Source organism: Agelaius tricolor, unplaced genomic scaffold (genome assembly GCF_023055355.1).
Source record: "Agelaius tricolor isolate 1412-34295 unplaced genomic scaffold, bAgeTri1.0.p SCAF_1, whole genome shotgun sequence".
Lineage (NCBI taxonomy): Eukaryota > Metazoa > Chordata > Aves > Passeriformes > Icteridae > Agelaius > Agelaius tricolor.
The window spans coordinates 22344022-22360280 of record NW_027269261.1 but is presented as its reverse complement, the minus strand read 5'-3'; the positions used below and the strand labels follow the sequence as shown (position 1 = coordinate 22360280).

Genomic DNA, 16259 nt, shown 5'->3' with positions numbered 1-16259 from the left:
GTGGGCTGGTCTCATGGTTATAGTGTAAGACTGGACTTCCTGCTTTTTACCTCTGACTCTGTCCTAGATTTTTGTGTGACATTAATGTCTCCGGATTATCCAAAAAAGAAATGGAAATATCTGGATAGGTGAAGGAGCTTTGGGCATCAAAATCAGATGAATGAGCTAGCTTGATTTGAAAAACCCTGGCAATAGGAAACAGGATCAAACACAAACATGAAAAATATATGGCTGGTGTGAATAAGGTCTGGATGTACAGAAAAAGTACTGATTCCTTTGAGGCTGGGAGTAGCAGTTTTTCAGCAACCATTTGGAGTGGGACAGCTCTCTAGAGACCCCAGAGTGTCCCACAGAAAACAGTGACAACTGACTGCTCCCTGAATAGCAAAATATCATAAACTTGGAGCTGGTAATTGAAGGCATAGGTTTTGGGAGAGCATCAGGTACTTTCTGAAAAAAGTCTGATCTCAGCCTTGTTGTAAGTACACAGTGTGTTTCAGGTGAAGCACATGGTCTTGTGGTTTTTCTTAGACTCTGTAACTAGAATAAGCAGTAAGATGTACCCAAGCTGTTGATTTGTAAAAATCAGATGTTTTAGTCTGGCTGTCATAAAAGCTAGTTGTTAACTCCAGAAGGAACTGTAGTTTACCTGTGTTTATTTATGTCTGTTGTTATTAGTAGTACTAACATTACAGATGGGACTAAACCTTGAAGATAGCATACAAGATGCCTTGTGAAAATAAACGGAGCTAGCTGTGAGGTTAATTAATGTTTGCTTTGTTTTGATAACAGTAATAAAACTTTGTCTCTTTCGTCACATGATTGTTTTAGAGGAAGTTTTGATTCCATCTTGGGCTGCTAAAAGAAAGAAAGAAAGACCACAGTTCCCTCTATTTTTCCTTTTTTTTTTTCCAAAGAAGAACATAGATGCTCATGTTTTTGAATAACTTTTAGATGAAACTTCCTATTTTCATACTCCATTTGATCTTAGCAAATGTTCATTGGACTTGCCTCACTACTTTATTGTTTAAAGACCATGATAAACTTCTTATACTTAAATATAGATGGTTCAATACTGTGCTTTATAAATTGCTGAAGCATTTTAGGCAAAGCATTATAGCCAGATTGCTTGTGGGATGTTTTATTTAGTGACTGTATCTTATGGTATCTTGGCTGACTGAGTCTGTTGCGAGTGAATTAGGTTGGAATTATTTTAGTTGATTCTCTGCAAATGTTTCTTTACATATATAGATATCAAAAGATGATAAAACAGTAATCTTTTAAAATTAAGTGAGTGTAAGGTAAATAGAATTTCCAGAGTCTCTAATGGTTTTTCATGCAATGTTTATCTTAATGGCCACAGGAGGGGAAAACATTGTATTTCTTTTCAGGATGTTGAACAAGTCCAATTTCTCATGAACATTTTCAGATACCTGATGGTAGTTCAGATGGGTCTTCTTATTTTCCTATCAGTGCAGAATTGATAAATGATACTTGAGAGTATGCTGTTCCTGCTTGCAGTGTGGGGTAAGGGGAAAGCCTTTCCTGATTCCTGGGTGTCTGGGGATGCACTATATCCACCTAGAGCCAGTTTTTCTGTGAGCTGACTGGAGGTGCTTTTTTATTTATTTTTTTTTTAAAATTACTGTTTGTCCTACAAAATTTTTGATGAAGTTTTTTTCTTGGTGTTTCATGAGCCATCTGGCCTGAGTTGCACATAGAATGTCTAAGGCCTCCTGTAAGCCTGGCTTCTTCCATGTTAACTACTGTTTGCCTGTGCTGGTCATGAGGCATTATTGTCAGCCCTGGAGGAAACTGTTTGGAAGAAAATGTGGCAGGTGTTGTAGCAAAAGTCTTTAAAATCCTTCAGCAAGAAGGGTATATATAGGGTATATATTTCAAGTTGCTGTGTAAAGAATGAGAAAAGCCTTGGTTTGCCATTGATAGCTTTATTGAGAATGTGTGTTCAGGAGAGGTGAAGTTCTGCTTTTTCTTCAGAACTGGCACTTCTGTTTAAAATACAAAATGTTGTCAGCTATGTCTCCCTTATCAGGAAGTAAGATATTGCTGTGTGTAATGCAAATATTGAGATAAGTATGGAAACCATAAAGAAATGGCCTTTCAGTTGAGACCAGCTGCTCTGGAAGGAGGACAGTGCAGGGTAGTGAAGGTGTTTACCTGCACCATCTGTCTCTGTATAAACCTGATAGCATTTTACAAATCTCCTTCCCCTCAGTTATCCCAGTGGCTGCCATTGGAATTGCTTTGTGCAGGAATTTAGCATTGCTCTTGACTTGTGCTTCATGGTGCTGGATGACATGGCCATGCTTTGGGAAGGGAGAAAGAGGAAAGCTCTCTCTTTAATGAAATTGCAGTAACGTTGGAAGAGCTATTGACTTTTTTTTTCACCCTACTTTATTATTTCTCTGATTTTCTATTTGAGGATGATAGGAATGTTTTTTTCTGCAAATGTTGTTCTGCCAGTCCTAGAAGCACCGTGTACATGTGTACACATGTTTATTTTTGTACAAATCTGGGTAAGGGCCTTGATTTCAAGGTTCATGAAGGAAAGATTTGGCACAAATATCCCCATGTTATTCACTTAAGCTTATGTGTCACTACCATTTATTGTCTAAATTACTTTGCTGATGGATTGAGATGAAAATGTTTTCTTAGTGAAGGCAGATATTGTAGTTCAGATTTATTGCAATATTGAAGCTTTAAAAAAAGCATATGCCCTGTGTGGTATATTACATTAGCCAGCTACTCTGTGTCCCTCAAAAGCACTTCATAATCTGCAGTTTCTAAATTTTCCCATGATGTTCAGTCAAGATAAAATGCAGTAATATTGATGTGGAATCTTGGACTTATTATGATCAGTATTGCATCAGAAATCATGAGACCTGTTCAAAGGAAGGAAATGTAAACAACATATGTTTATTTGTAGTGTACACAGTGAATTTTAAATTTTCTTTTTTTTTTTAAGGAAAACATTTATTTTAACATTAAATAAGGAAACTTTAGAACATAGGGAAAGCAACTGGAAGGCAGACATTGCATAATAGGAAAAACGTTGAGCTAAAATTTAGTTTTTGTAAAGAAGGGGACTCAGGTGTTGCCCTCAGCTGAGTTTTCCATTTTGTGTTCTGTGTTGGTTCAGATGACTTGTTATGCAGCTTCTGCTTGTGCATGAGAGCCCAGGCAGAGTCCTTCAGCCCTGGGAGAAATCCGTGTTACTTGCCTGTTCTTAATTTATTCCACTCGTGTCATTTTGGTCATGGCCAAAAGTGGATGGAACAGTTCAGTGCTGCTCTTGTCAGAGAACTGCAGTGACATTTGTTTTGGCTTGGCATATATTGAAAGTGTTCTTCCAGTTGAAAACATGAGCTTGGATTTTGAGGAAGTGGACTCTGGTTTGCTTTTTGACTCTTATTCTATATATGTCCATTTGCATCAGTGCTCCTAGTAATGAACAGTTCTGTGAAAGGAGGTACTGTAACTTTGGTTCTTTAGAGAACTGGATCAGCATCTCTGATTGCCAGCATAAAGAGAAATAACAGCAAAACCGATTTTTTTTGGTAGAATTTCTTTTCCCTGTACTCTGAATGATGTATTTTTTTCACATTTAGGTAATTGGTGTATTTTTTTCACATTTAGGTTTTTTTTTTTTTTCAGTTGGGCTGTAACTCATGAGGCCCATTCCCACTAAACACCTTTGGGAAAAATGAATTATTTCCTTCTGTGACATTTTTCTAAAATTTAAGGTGTGTCAATATGGGATAGTTAGTGGAACTGAGAATGTAGTAGTCAATCTTATTAATTCCTGGCTTTGTTGTCCTTATTCTGTAATAAGTGTGTAATTTAATTTAAAAATAAAAATCGTCACTTGTTGGGAAGAAAGCTTCCTTGAACTGAAAAGGCATTTCCATTTAGTAGGTTTCACAAAGAATTGCTCTGAATACCTTTCACCAGCTGGTTTGTGTGGAAAGGCCCAACTTTGGGTTTTTTTTTTTGTTTTTCTTTCTTTAAAGGATAGTTACCTAGAAGGTTGGACTTTCTGAAGGACTTTAAAACTAAATTGCAAGAACACATTTTGATTTTTACACAAATTCTCTCAATTTACTGTAACTTCAGCTTCATCCTGGTGCTCGCATGGGATCTTAAAACATTTTAAAAATGCATGTAATTATCCTGATACAGTTCCTCATGTAGTTGCTGTTACATCTTTGTAAAAGTTTCTTGGTGCTGATAGGAGCATTAATCTGTAAGGAGTGGAACAAATTCTGCTGTGTGGCACCCTTATAGTGACATATCGGTCATTCCAAGGCCATTAAGTGTAGTAAACTTTTCAGTGTGAGGGATGTGCTACCTCAAGAGACAATGTCTGAGCCATCCTTCCTTGTTGCTCTTGCAACAGCAGCCTGAGCTTAGTTCTGGGAGGGGCTGAGCCTTTTCCAGCTGTGTGGCAGCTGCACATCCCTGAGCACAGCCTCTGGCTGTGCTTCCCTGCCTCTGGGGAGCTCTGGGGTGACGCCTCCCTCTCCCTGACCCTGGGCTGGGACTCACCTGGAGCTCTTCTTGGCCATGCTCATGCTAAGCTCCATAAAATGATGAGCAGGATTTTTCTGCCCATGCTGCACTGCTTTTCACAGCAACAGCTATGTGACTGTATGCTAATTGTTGTCCTCTGCTGGGGAGCTGGTGTGGCTTTTGCCACCAAAGCTATTTTAGTGCAGCCTGTGCATTTTTTTGACAGTCAAAATGAAGATTTCATCTTCATTGCAATCTGGTTTTCTGCCTGTTTTAGGGCAGACAGTGTGGTGTGTTTGTATTTAATAATTTTTGTCGTTTAAAGCCTGAGTCAGTGAAGGCCAAGTTTTCTGCATGCATCATGCCACTGAATAGGTGTTTGTGTATGGCCAGGGACTGTCACCTCCTTCTCCCCTCCCTGCTCTCCCTTGTGCCTGTGCAGCAATAACACTGTTGGGTTGGATGCAAGGGGAAGCAACTTTTCATACCAATGTACAGTTTGGGCTGGGCTGTAGCAATACACAGTTACTGGCTGTGGTTATGCTGTTTGAAGCAGATTTGATATCTCTCTATGAGACCATTGTGAAAAGCTCATGGAGGTCTCCCATGGGGATCCCATTAAATGGTGTGGGTTAGCCATGAGACAAATCCTACCCTCAAAGGCAAAACTAAGGCATGCAGTAAACTACTGCACCCCTCCTTGTGCTGCTTTTCTGGATTAGGCCACTCTGATATGTCCAGCTCTTCAGCGTAAATTCTCTCAAAGATGAGAGAATTCATCTCAAAAATTCATCTCAAAGATGCTTTGCTTTACTGTCTGTCATTGTTCAGTTTTGTCCAGAATAGAAAAATCATAACTGTAATGCCTACAAGTCTCGAAAGTGCCTATGTATGCATGGAAAATACAAATTATGCATGAAATGTATGGCGTTGCTGTGCTTGAACAATGCAATCTGTAGGTGGCTAAAGGGCTAACTAAATTGCAGGCATAATGAAAGCTCTGTGGTATTTAGTATATGTTCTGTCAGCATTAAACAGTCACCTTGTAAATATATGTTAATTTTGAAGGTGCAACTGACCTTTTTAATATTAATTGAAATGTCTCATGTTTAGAGGTTGGTGCTATCCTAGAAGAGACAGAAGCCTGTGACTGGTGGAGCCTGGGTGCCATTCTTTTTGAACTCCTCACTGGGAAGGTAGGGCTGGGGGCAAGTGACTCCATAAAAGTGACTTCTTGGCCAGTAATTTCTTACCAGTGGTGTGCCCAGGTGTGATTCCCTTGATTGTATTTCTCTGATGAGCTTTGCCAACCTGAGCACTCTCAATTTGCTTAGTCTGCATGGGACCAGAGAAACAAAACATGTTCAGCCTTCAGCAGAACAGCTTAATAGAGCTGTACCAAATGAAGGACTGAAAAAATAACCAAAACTCTGCTGCCCTCTTAGCTACAGTGAAATCCAAGTTCTCTAACATTCCATCTGTACATGTACAAAACTTTTGCCCTAATACTTCCAGTAGTCTTTCCTGAGACTGTGTAGAAGCCATATATTGTTGTTACACATTAATTCAGTATTTTGAGGCAAAGAGTGCTCGACCAAATCAAACTGGTGATTGGTTGACGGCTCTGCACAAAGAAAGCAAAGTCCACCAAATTCCCAGGCTCTTCAAGTTTGAGCAATAGAACAGAAGCTCTAAGATGTAAATGCTCTAAAGCTCTAACTTAGGGAGCTCCTCAGCACCTGTAGGCATTCCTGCCAGAACCAGTACTTCATACTAGGAAGCACTGAATTTTGGCTTTGTGTGTTAAGTTTGCATGGACAGTAGGAGATAATCCAACACTGCAGTTTTGAAATCAATAAATATGCCTTCCTGCTTTGATTTATTTTTTCCCTTTTTCCTTTTCTCCTCCAGTCTTTGGCTGAGTGTCATCCATCAGGAATAAACACTCATACTTCTTTAAATATACCAGACCATGTATCGAAGGAGGCCAGATCACTGATTCAGCAGGTAGGTGAGGGGGGAATTTGTTTTCTCTATGTGCATGTGTGGTTGGGACAAATACTTATGTACCTAACTTGTTCTGGTGAAGTAAATGTAAAACAAGAAAGCTGCTGGTAGAAACATGGATGGCCCTTTTATCAGCACTGATGAATTTTGCCCAGTTGTCTTGTTGCATTTGCAAACTTTGACTTCTGCTGCCAGCTGGGTCTGTAGAAAACTGGAGTGCTTTGCCATTTCTTCAAAGAACAAGTTTGGCAAATGCTTTGGAAACACCTGCTGGTGATGCACGAACATTTTAGGAATTCTGCCCTAAATGTTCATGGAAACATTGTAGTGAAATAAAGTAAAAAATACTGATGCCAATTCAGCAGAATAGCTCAAAGTGCTATGAAACCTGTAGCACACTGATTTGAAGTTATGACCTTGCTGTGGTTGAAAGTGTGTAGCTCTCCTCCAGGAAACATTCTGGATGCCATTTTTAAAGAAAAGTACTTTAAATGGTGAATCCAATGACTTTTGTAGTCAGAAGATAAGTGGGTAGGTTGGACAAAAGGCAAAATTGTAATATATAGACAAGCTTCCAGACTGATACACCATTTTTAAATAAATGGGAATAGTACTGTTTGATGGTTTTAGTTTACTCTAGCTTTACGTAGTCATAACTGAACATATAGTACAGGGTCTTGAAATTCAATTAATGCAGTCTTCCTGCTAATTAATTTTGACATAGCTGTGGAAGTGGTGCCTAGATCTGACCTGTTCCACTTAAGAAGAATAAGCAAGATAGACGAATTGTGCTGTTCAGCTTTGAAGAGGATCTTGCTAGCGGGTGCATAAATAGTGGCATGACTTAGATGTAGTTTTGAGCAGAGCAGAGTGTACAAAGTATTTCTTGAAGAAAACAAAGGAAACAGAATTTGAAAATTCAGTGAATGAGAAGACCCAGTGACAGATTGATTTCTGTGCTGTTATGGTGAAATGGTTAGTGGAAATGGAACTGTATGTTTGGACACCACCTATTTTGACTAAGTGACATGAAGTCACTGAAGGTGAAAGTACATATTTGGCAAAGGTAGAAAGGGAAATGATTAAAGAAAAATCCCATTTCTATATAGTTGGATGGTAGCAAATTTTTACGTTCACCCGCAGATGCCATAAGACAAATAGCTGAAGGAAAGCAAAATCACATTTAATGAAGGGAGTTCTCCTATTAAGACTAGAAGACAAATGAAGTCATCCAGTCCATGTGTCCCTGCCAGTGCAAGATTCTTTTTTGCTGTAGACTAATACTAATTGGTAGTAATACTACTAATAATAATACTGTTATTAGTACTACTATTAGTACAATTCTAATGTATTGCTTATTTTCACATATGCCAAAGAATGTCTCTTTTGCCACTGGTGGGTTTAAGTGGCAAATGTATTTCTGCCACTCACAGCTGTTTTCCAAGGCCATGTCTGTTCAGAGAGCAGTCTCCCCAGTGCCTGTTAGATCAAGCTGTCTGGTGTAGGGTGGTGACTTATCTGGTGGAGGTTTGGTTATATGAAGCAGTAAATCACATTTTTGTTGTGTGACTATCCAAGGAAGCTGCCATTCATTGTTGAGGAAGCCTTGTCAGGAAAAGGAAGAGAGCTCTCTTGGCATGGATAGCAATTTGTCATTGTGACTTTCCTTCCCCCCACTGCCAAGGGTAAACAGGTCAAAACATCACAGAGTAACTCTCTGGGATCAGTGTTCAGCTATACAGAAAATTGTGTCAGGAGTTGTCTCCTGCTGTGGCTTCCAGTCCAGGTGACTTCATTGTAAACATCTTCTTCATTTAACCAGCATCTGAAAAACAGAGATCTGTTTATTTCTGCTGAAAGATAAAGTTGTTTTTTGATGTTGGTTAGGAATTTTGCACTCAGGCTTTTGTTTTCGGGAACCTTCAAGTTCTACTACCAACAAAACATGCAGTGTGACTTTTCAATAGGTGTCTGTTTCAGTTTACATTTGTTTCTGAGATTAAAGTTATTCTGGAAGGACAAACTCCAGAAAATAAGTGACCATGCATGATTTTCCTGTGCTGGTGCTGCCTGTATTTCCAGGGAAGACTGATACACCCTGGCTGCATCTGTGGCTTGTGGGAGATACCAGAGCAGCACCATTCACTGTCAGCAAGCTACTTTTACTGTGTGACACTATGACTGCAAATAGCAGAGCCATCTTAAAATGTGTAAATTCCTATGTTTATGGATGTAGGCTCACTTAGATGTTGACTGCATCAAGATATGAATACACATTTTTCCAAGTGACAACTGGGAGAAGTTATCCTATTAGCTGTTGCAGAAAAAGCAAGCAAGAGATCATGCCTTTGTACTGGCTGTAATTGAATAGAGTATAAACACTTGAAAACTGCAAAATATGTTTGTGTGTCTTTATTAGTCTCTTTGGAGTTTACCTATGCATTCCCTTTTATATGGATTGGTATCTTTAAACAGATGTAAATATTGTGATTTCCTTTTCACATGAATTCAGCATGTGATGTACAACTAAAAAGCAAATGAGGTGCTGAGTTTCAGGAAATTTCCATGAAGCCATTAGGCTGTTTTGTTTCTTTCACTGGGGTTTTGACTTTTCAGTTTTAGGCCATTTGTAGAACTCTTCAAAACTTTTTTTTTTTTTTTTTAGGAAATGGAGAGCTGGCTATGTTATCCTGATATTTTAGGACCAACTCGAAATTTATGAAACGGAAAGTTACAGACTGCTATCCCTGATGTAGCCATACCACAGTGGTGTGAGCAAAGGTTAACATGAAGCAAACGCAGCGTCCAGAGTTCTACTGATGCAGGCTCTGGCTGCTGCTGTCTCTTTTTAAAATGAGGTTACACTTGAAATGAAGTCCCAGTGTGCAGTGCTTCAGGGAATTGCATGCTGTGATCAGTAGTCTCTGAAGACTGTAAGACTGATACTCAAGGAAAGGAGAGTCTTCTTCCATTTACTGGATTTTAGGAATTTCAAGTATGCTTTTGCACTCTTGAAAGTAATTCATAGAGCAGGAAAACAGTAGGATGTCCCTTACCTTAGACCTTTCTGGAACTTTTAAGCAGTTGTTTTTGTTCTTACTCACTGAATCATGTGTTTTTTTCTTTTATGTCAAGCTTTTGCAGTTTAATCCTGCGGAGCGTCTTGGTGCTGGCGTTGCTGGTGTTGAAGACATCAAATCTCATCCATTTTTTGCCCTTATAGAATGGGCAGATCTGCAGAGATGAGAGACACGTGCCCTCTGAACAAACTCAGGTCAACTGGACAAGTTTCTCTGGCACAGGAGCACCCTGACTTGCTTCCTTTGGATGTCTCAAACCACTTGGACGTAATGGCTAAGGGATGCTGGAGCAACAGAGCCAGAAGTGAACACTTTTAACAGGAATCACTGGTTGTACAGGGTGCTGGCTTATTTTTACCACAGCTGGTTGCTACGTGTGTGTGAGTCCTTTCATCAAAGGAAGGTTTTTGAGGCAACTCCTGGGCAGCATGTTGGGCTCTGCCAGATAAGCAGGGCCAGGAATGTCGTCCTGGTACTTTGTCCTGTGATGGAAGTGTCTATAGACAGTTGAAAGTATTTTTTTATTGTGTCAATAGACCATTTCCCTATGCTAAGTGCAGCTCTTGGGGGGGTAGGGAAGGAAAAAGCAAATAATTTATTAACGGTATATGCTAAAGAAAATACTAAATAAAATACTAAAATGCTTTATGCAAAAGTTGACACATTAAAAATAATATATCCATTAAAAATTAAGAAAGCTGTTGCATAATACTGCGGAATGTGTCTTGAAAATAGCATATCATTTCCCATTCTGGAAAGAGCATATAAAAGGCAAATAATGCTGTCAAGTGTTGTACTTTGTTGGCTGGCAATGTCTGTTTAAAACTCTTGACTGTTGTATTTGATGAGCTACATGTTAAAGTCACTACAGAAAGGGAAATCTTCTTTTCCTCAGCTGGATAAACACTGCTTTATCACTCTAATAAGGAGCAAGAACACATAACACTAAATAAATATATAGATAAAAAAGGAAAAACTCTTCTTTCATCGCTGCAGCCACTGCTTTATCACTTAATGAACTTTACTTCCTCTAAGTGTCCTATTTTTAGCTGCTACTTCAGGAAAAAAACCTTTCTGGTCGTGTTCTTGTGCTTGAGGAAGCTTCTGAACTCCCCAGTTTGTTTGTTAATAGTCTTAATAAATCAAAGAAAGCCTTCACCCACTCTGCTGCTTGAACAGGAAGAAGCCGGGGATTTGCTCATGCCAAATGACTAAGTGACATCTCTGAGCAAACCCTAGTGGGTAAGACTTGGGCAGGAGCTAATTAGCTGACCTGTTTGTTTGCTAGAAATGTCTGGAGAATGGGAGAAGAATATAAGACATGCAGAATATTTTGCTGAGTGCTGCTAGTGCTGCTAAGCAGCCATGCCTGTATGGATTCCTGATGTACGAACGCTGTACACTGCAATGTACAGATTATGTATCCGTGGGTTTTTTCCTAAATATTCCCTTTGCTTGCACTCTTTTTTCCTCCCTTTTCTTCCTCTGCCCAGCTTTATCCGGAGAACAAAGGGCAAATTCCTTTGGGAAAGTGAGGTGACAGCAACGATTACTGAATTTACAACTCAAAAAAAAAAAAAAAAAGTATCCTTCCATTTGTATTTTAGCAGTGTATTTTATGGGCACTCCCAAAAGTGCATCTGTACAGTCTCCATCTGTTAGACACCAGGTCGATGTATTCAAATAAAGTGGAAAAGGAAAATGCTTCACTTAAACAAAGGAAATCTGGAAACTTTTTTTTTCCTTTTAAAATTATTCCACTCCCCTCTATTTTTTTTTTCTTCCCTTTCTTGTGATCACCAGGCCAGCAGAGGGGCTGTCACAACACTGCAGGTTGTAACCAGGTCACTAGTATCACTGCCTAGCCAGGGCTGTCCAAGATTACATCACCCACAGAAGCTGCGTTTCAACCCGCCACCCTCTGGCTTCATAACAGGAACTCCCTCAGGTGAGCCACAGGAACAACTTCCTGTGTCGGAAATCTCTAATGCAGAGAGCAAGCTGATCCCCAGCTTCCTCCCAGCACTGCCCTGGCTGGGACTCTGGAGAGGGCTCCTCGCTCAAGGAAAGCCTCCCTCCCCTCGGCCACCTGACTCCCCCCTTCCCTGGGGCTCTCCAGCCCAGCCACCAGATAATGCCCCTGCCTGTGTTGATCTGTCCCATTGCATTTGCCTGGTGATAACTGTACAAAAAGTATTTTCCATGTTACTTGGAAATGCTATCATGTTCAGGTTGTGCTCGTGTGCTGGCTGTAAGCAAAGGCAGGATAAGATAGCACGGGAGCGCAGGCTGGTTTCTGTGAGCAGCAGCAGGAGAACCCTGTTCTGGCAGAAACCAGATGATCAGTCATTCTCATTGCAAAGCATTTGGTTTAGTTAATGACACCAACATATTTTTTCAAGTATGTTAGTAGTGAGGAAATCTAGATCATGGAAAGTAGAAGGAATGGCAGTATGACTTGCCAGAAATGAGCTTTTGAGATGCTACAAGTATTTGTAACATTACCACTGACTCAGATAATTGTTTGTCAAGGGAAGCATGGTCTGGAGTTAATTGCACAAAACCAATCCTGCTTCTATTTTTATTTTTTCCTTGAACATGTATTATGTTGTATTGGTGTTTACATGTATTCCTTTAATAAACAAAACCTTTCAAACCTATTTCAGACCTTGGCTTTCTGAACTTCATATTTAGTTCTTGAAGACTGACCTTACCGGATCGGTGCTTTTTGTCCTTTGCTTTAATGAGTTGAAATGCTCTAGATACCTTATTTTTGGTGCCTGTTACAAAGCCCTGTGATGCACACCTCCATTTGGATGAGTGTTCATTCCCGCTTTCTTCTGTTACACCTAATAGCTAACAGCAAAACAAATCAGTGCTTTCTTTTTTTCCCCACAAGAATTAGCTACAGTCTATGTAAAACATGGTAAAATAAAGCTATAGATTTTCCTATTCTCCTCTGGATGTTCGGGTACAGCAGATTACGCACTTAGGGCATCTCAAAGTGGTAATTCTTTGCATCCTGTTGAACCCTGTAATATTCTTTGTGTCCTACTAAGAAAAACTGGGATACAAAATGTTCAAAGGCTTGCCCTGGGTAGAATTGCTGTGAGGTAAGCCTGGGCTCTACCCAGACCTATAGGAGAAAGTGCATCTCATGAAATAGAAGGGACATAACTTTGAATGGCTGTATTCACAGCTTCTGTTCTTGTGGCACAGCTCCTGTGTCTCCTGTGAAAATCACCTCGCAGACAGCAGTCACTGTCATGCTGACTCCGGGCGCACCTTTGGGATGCTGAGTTGGCAGGGTTACCCGTGCCGGAACATCCACCCGGCTCCTCTCGCCAGTGCTAACCTGTTCCTTGGTGTGTCCCCGCAGCGAAGGGCACTGGGATGAAGAAGGCTGGGGAGGTCAGCTCTCTCTAAATGAAGCACTCAGCATAACAAGGTACAGGGAAGTGCGAAGTAAACCACTATAGGATTTTTTTTTTTTGAGTGTGGTATCATTTGTTTTCTCAAGGACGCTGAGTAGGAAGCTGGAGAAACAGAAACTTCCTCTGTAGTGAGATTTATGGTAGGGATTTTAGCAATAAAATGAAAAAGTACAATTGTTGGTTTCTTTGGGTTTTTGCTTTCTGTGAGGGCTGTGCTGTGAGCTGAGTGCTCTGGCTCCTGGCTGCTGCCTGGTCCTGTGCTCCATGTCAGGGGCCATTTCCTGGGCCCTGGCACGTGCCATCCTGTGGCTGGGCACCATCCCCTTCCTCCAGTCAGCAGCACCTCTGGCAGCTAGCCCTCAGCTCCATGCATCTGCTGAGCCACCCGTGGCTTTCACATCAGAGCCCCACAGCTCTTTGCAGGCCTCAAGAAGTTTGGTGTGTGGGATTGGTTTGCTGCAGCAGCGCCCTGCTGAATGTTGCCCGTTCCCTCCCTCAGAGGTTTGTTCCCTGAGCACTGCCATGCTTGCTGCCTGGTGTCCTGAGGGGACTGTGGGAGATGCCGCTGGAGAGGCCCTTGCATGGCCGGGGCCTGTTCTTTCCCTCAGCCACGCTCCCACCCAGCAGCCTCCCACAGGCCCTGCTCTGCGGTGGTTCGTGGCACCACGTACATTTTTAATGGTGGCTGTTTGGCACATGCCCCCCAATGAAAGGTAGCTTGGGGTGTAGTGAGGACCAGATCTAGGGCTTTGGCCACCTTGCTGCCTGAGGACCTTCTGTGTGGTTGTGCCTCTAGGGCCGGTCCCCCTGTGGGTGTCAGACCATGGCGCTGCATGGGGATAGGGCTGTGGCAAGGGTGAGCTCCTGCTTAGGGGAGTGGGTCTGGGGCCGGGGGGGAGTGAGGGATGGGCCAGGCAGCAGCAGGGATGCTGGCAGCCCCCGGGACAGGGTGCTTCACGTGGCTCCAGCTGCCGTTTGGGAAGGGGTGGCAGAGCCAACTCCCAGAGGGGGAATGGGACTTGCTTAAAAGGTGCCGAGCAGCTGCTGCTGGCAGCAGGGGTTGAGACTGGCAGCGCAGGGCTGGCTGCTGTGCCTCAGGGCCGGTGGAGGGCTGGTTCCTGCCTGAGCCATCTGCATGAGCAGAGCTGGGCAGCCCTGGCCCAAAGGTTGCATTGTCCTCAAGAAAATCCCAACTTGTGAGTGGCAAAGCGGTGGAAGTGATCCCACCGCTTGCTGGTGCTGTGCAGTGAAATCTCCTGCACCCCTGCTGCGGGGCAGAGGAGGCTAATCAGGGCACAGCAGAGAGGATGCTCCAGACTCCTGGCAGCGGGTGACAGCTTGATGTGCTGCCCCAACAGGACCTCACTGTCTCTTGGCAGATCAGAGGCTCTCCTTCTCCAAAGGCCGCTCTGTCTCCATCTTCTTGGCCCAGGGACCCATCAGGGGGGATTAGTGCTGCTGCCAGAGGACTGCAGTGGCTCTGTGATGTATGGGAAGGCTGGGGACACGTGCAGCTCTGGGCAGTGAGGAATTGGTGTTGTCTTGGGTAGGCTGTGGGTGGTCACCTTAATGCTTTGCTGCTGAGATCCAAAGGGTGGCAAGTTTGAGAAAAGTCTTTTGGGGGTAATAAGCTAGACTGGGCTGTTGCCAAGTGGTGGAGCTGGGTAAAGATGGACCAGACAGGGAACAAGCAGTTGTTGAGGTCAGCGGTCTTCCTTAGCAGAGCCTTGCTAACCTCTTTTTGCTTTGCCTTGGAGAAGAGATGTTTTGCCTTGATACAACCTCACTTGTGCCAGTTTCTCCCATCCCCTTCCATGAGCTGAGCCATTTATTTCCAGGGTATTTTCTAGGTTTCCTCAGCTCTCTCCATCCATGTCCTGTATTACATACTCCAGCCTTCGTCATAGATTTTCTTGCCCTTTCTGTGCCCTTGATTCTGAAATGCTGCCCCAAAATGCTGGGACACAGGAGCAGATTATTAAATGCAGCTGTTATCCCCATGCACTGGTGAAGCAAAGAGAGATGATTACTCCCACAATATGAAAGTAGAGGGATTGTAAAAGCGTTGGGAAATTGGTTCCCCCAGCAGTGTGTGAGTAACGAGAGTTTTACGGCACCTCGCGCAGCGCTGGGATAACGAGGAAGGAGCTTCCATGAGAGGGACCGGTGGTGTGCCATGATTTAGAGCATGGCTCTGGCCAGCCATGCTCCACTTGGGGTCTTGCTTGTGCTCTGTCCTTGCCAGCTCTTAATCTTCCTTTATAAACCAGGCATGGAGAAGAGCTACTTCAACAGCATGGATCATGAGCCAAGTGGCACATACCCTTTCTACAGATTTTAAAATTTCCTACTCTGCTGCCTTGGTCTCCATCCTTTCCAGAATCATGTCTTCTTTGGCCTCAGAGAACTCCCCTGCGACCAGCCCCTGCCAGGCCCAGCAAACACAATAGGGTGAGGTGAGAGGTGAGTTCCCCTGAGAAGGACCCTGGCTGCTCTGGCTCCTTGCAGGCCCTTGACAGGTGCTCTGGGATACTGCAGAATCCTGAGTTAATCACCTTCCCAGGGTAAAGTAACCTCACAGTGTGAAGTCCCAGCCCCATTAACATCACTGGGAGTTCTCCCATTGACTTTTCTGGGGTCAGGAGCTTACCTTTCAATTACAGAGAGAAGACAATTTCATTGCAAACAGGTATAGAAAGCTTGTTTGCTTTCCTACTTTAAGCACACCCATGCAGTTTCAGTCCTGGTGTTAGTGAAATAAGCATGGTGTATTTTTTTTTGTTTGGTTTTTTGTGGTTTGGTTTTTTTTTTTAATGTTGTTTTGGTTTCTTTGCTATTCTTGTGGGTGCAGTTAATATGGCTGTTCAGTTACTCTCCCTGGCCGGGGTGAGGTCTGCTAGTCTTCCCTCAGCCTTTGATGTGCCTCTGATTTACTGTGGGGGCCTCCCTATAAAACAGGGAGGGCATTTTGCCTGGTGGCAGAGAGGGAAGAGTTACTGAGAGCCTGCCCTGCGTTTTAAGGCTGAGAAGTCTTTGATGAGCAGGGTTGCACAAGCCCCGTTAGGGTGACTGGAGCGCAGAGGGCTGAGAAAGGCAGGCATCTGGTTTCCTCATTATTTCTTTTCATAAATAATCCCTTGTCCTTGCACCCTGCACTCTGACAGCATTTAGAATATGCCGGGCGGGTTTTTTTTCTTCTCCTCTCCGA

The 16259-nt window shown here is 42.6% G+C and overlaps 1 protein-coding gene across 3 annotated transcripts in view; it reads left to right on the top strand.

Annotated features, from left to right (window-relative positions):
• RPS6KC1 (ribosomal protein S6 kinase C1) overlaps positions 1–12277 on the top strand; it is an 84647-nt gene extending 72370 nt beyond the window's left edge. For all 3 annotated transcript variants that reach the window (XM_071426259.1, XM_071426251.1, XM_071426269.1), the window contains 3 exons: positions 5644–5726; positions 6442–6537; positions 9673–12277. In XM_071426259.1, coding sequence (XP_071282360.1) covers positions 5644–5726; positions 6442–6537; positions 9673–9783 — 290 coding nt within the window. In that variant the 3' untranslated portion in view covers positions 9784–12277. The remainder of the gene's footprint in view (positions 1–5643; positions 5727–6441; positions 6538–9672) is intronic.
• Positions 12278–16259: the final 3982 nt, after the last annotated feature.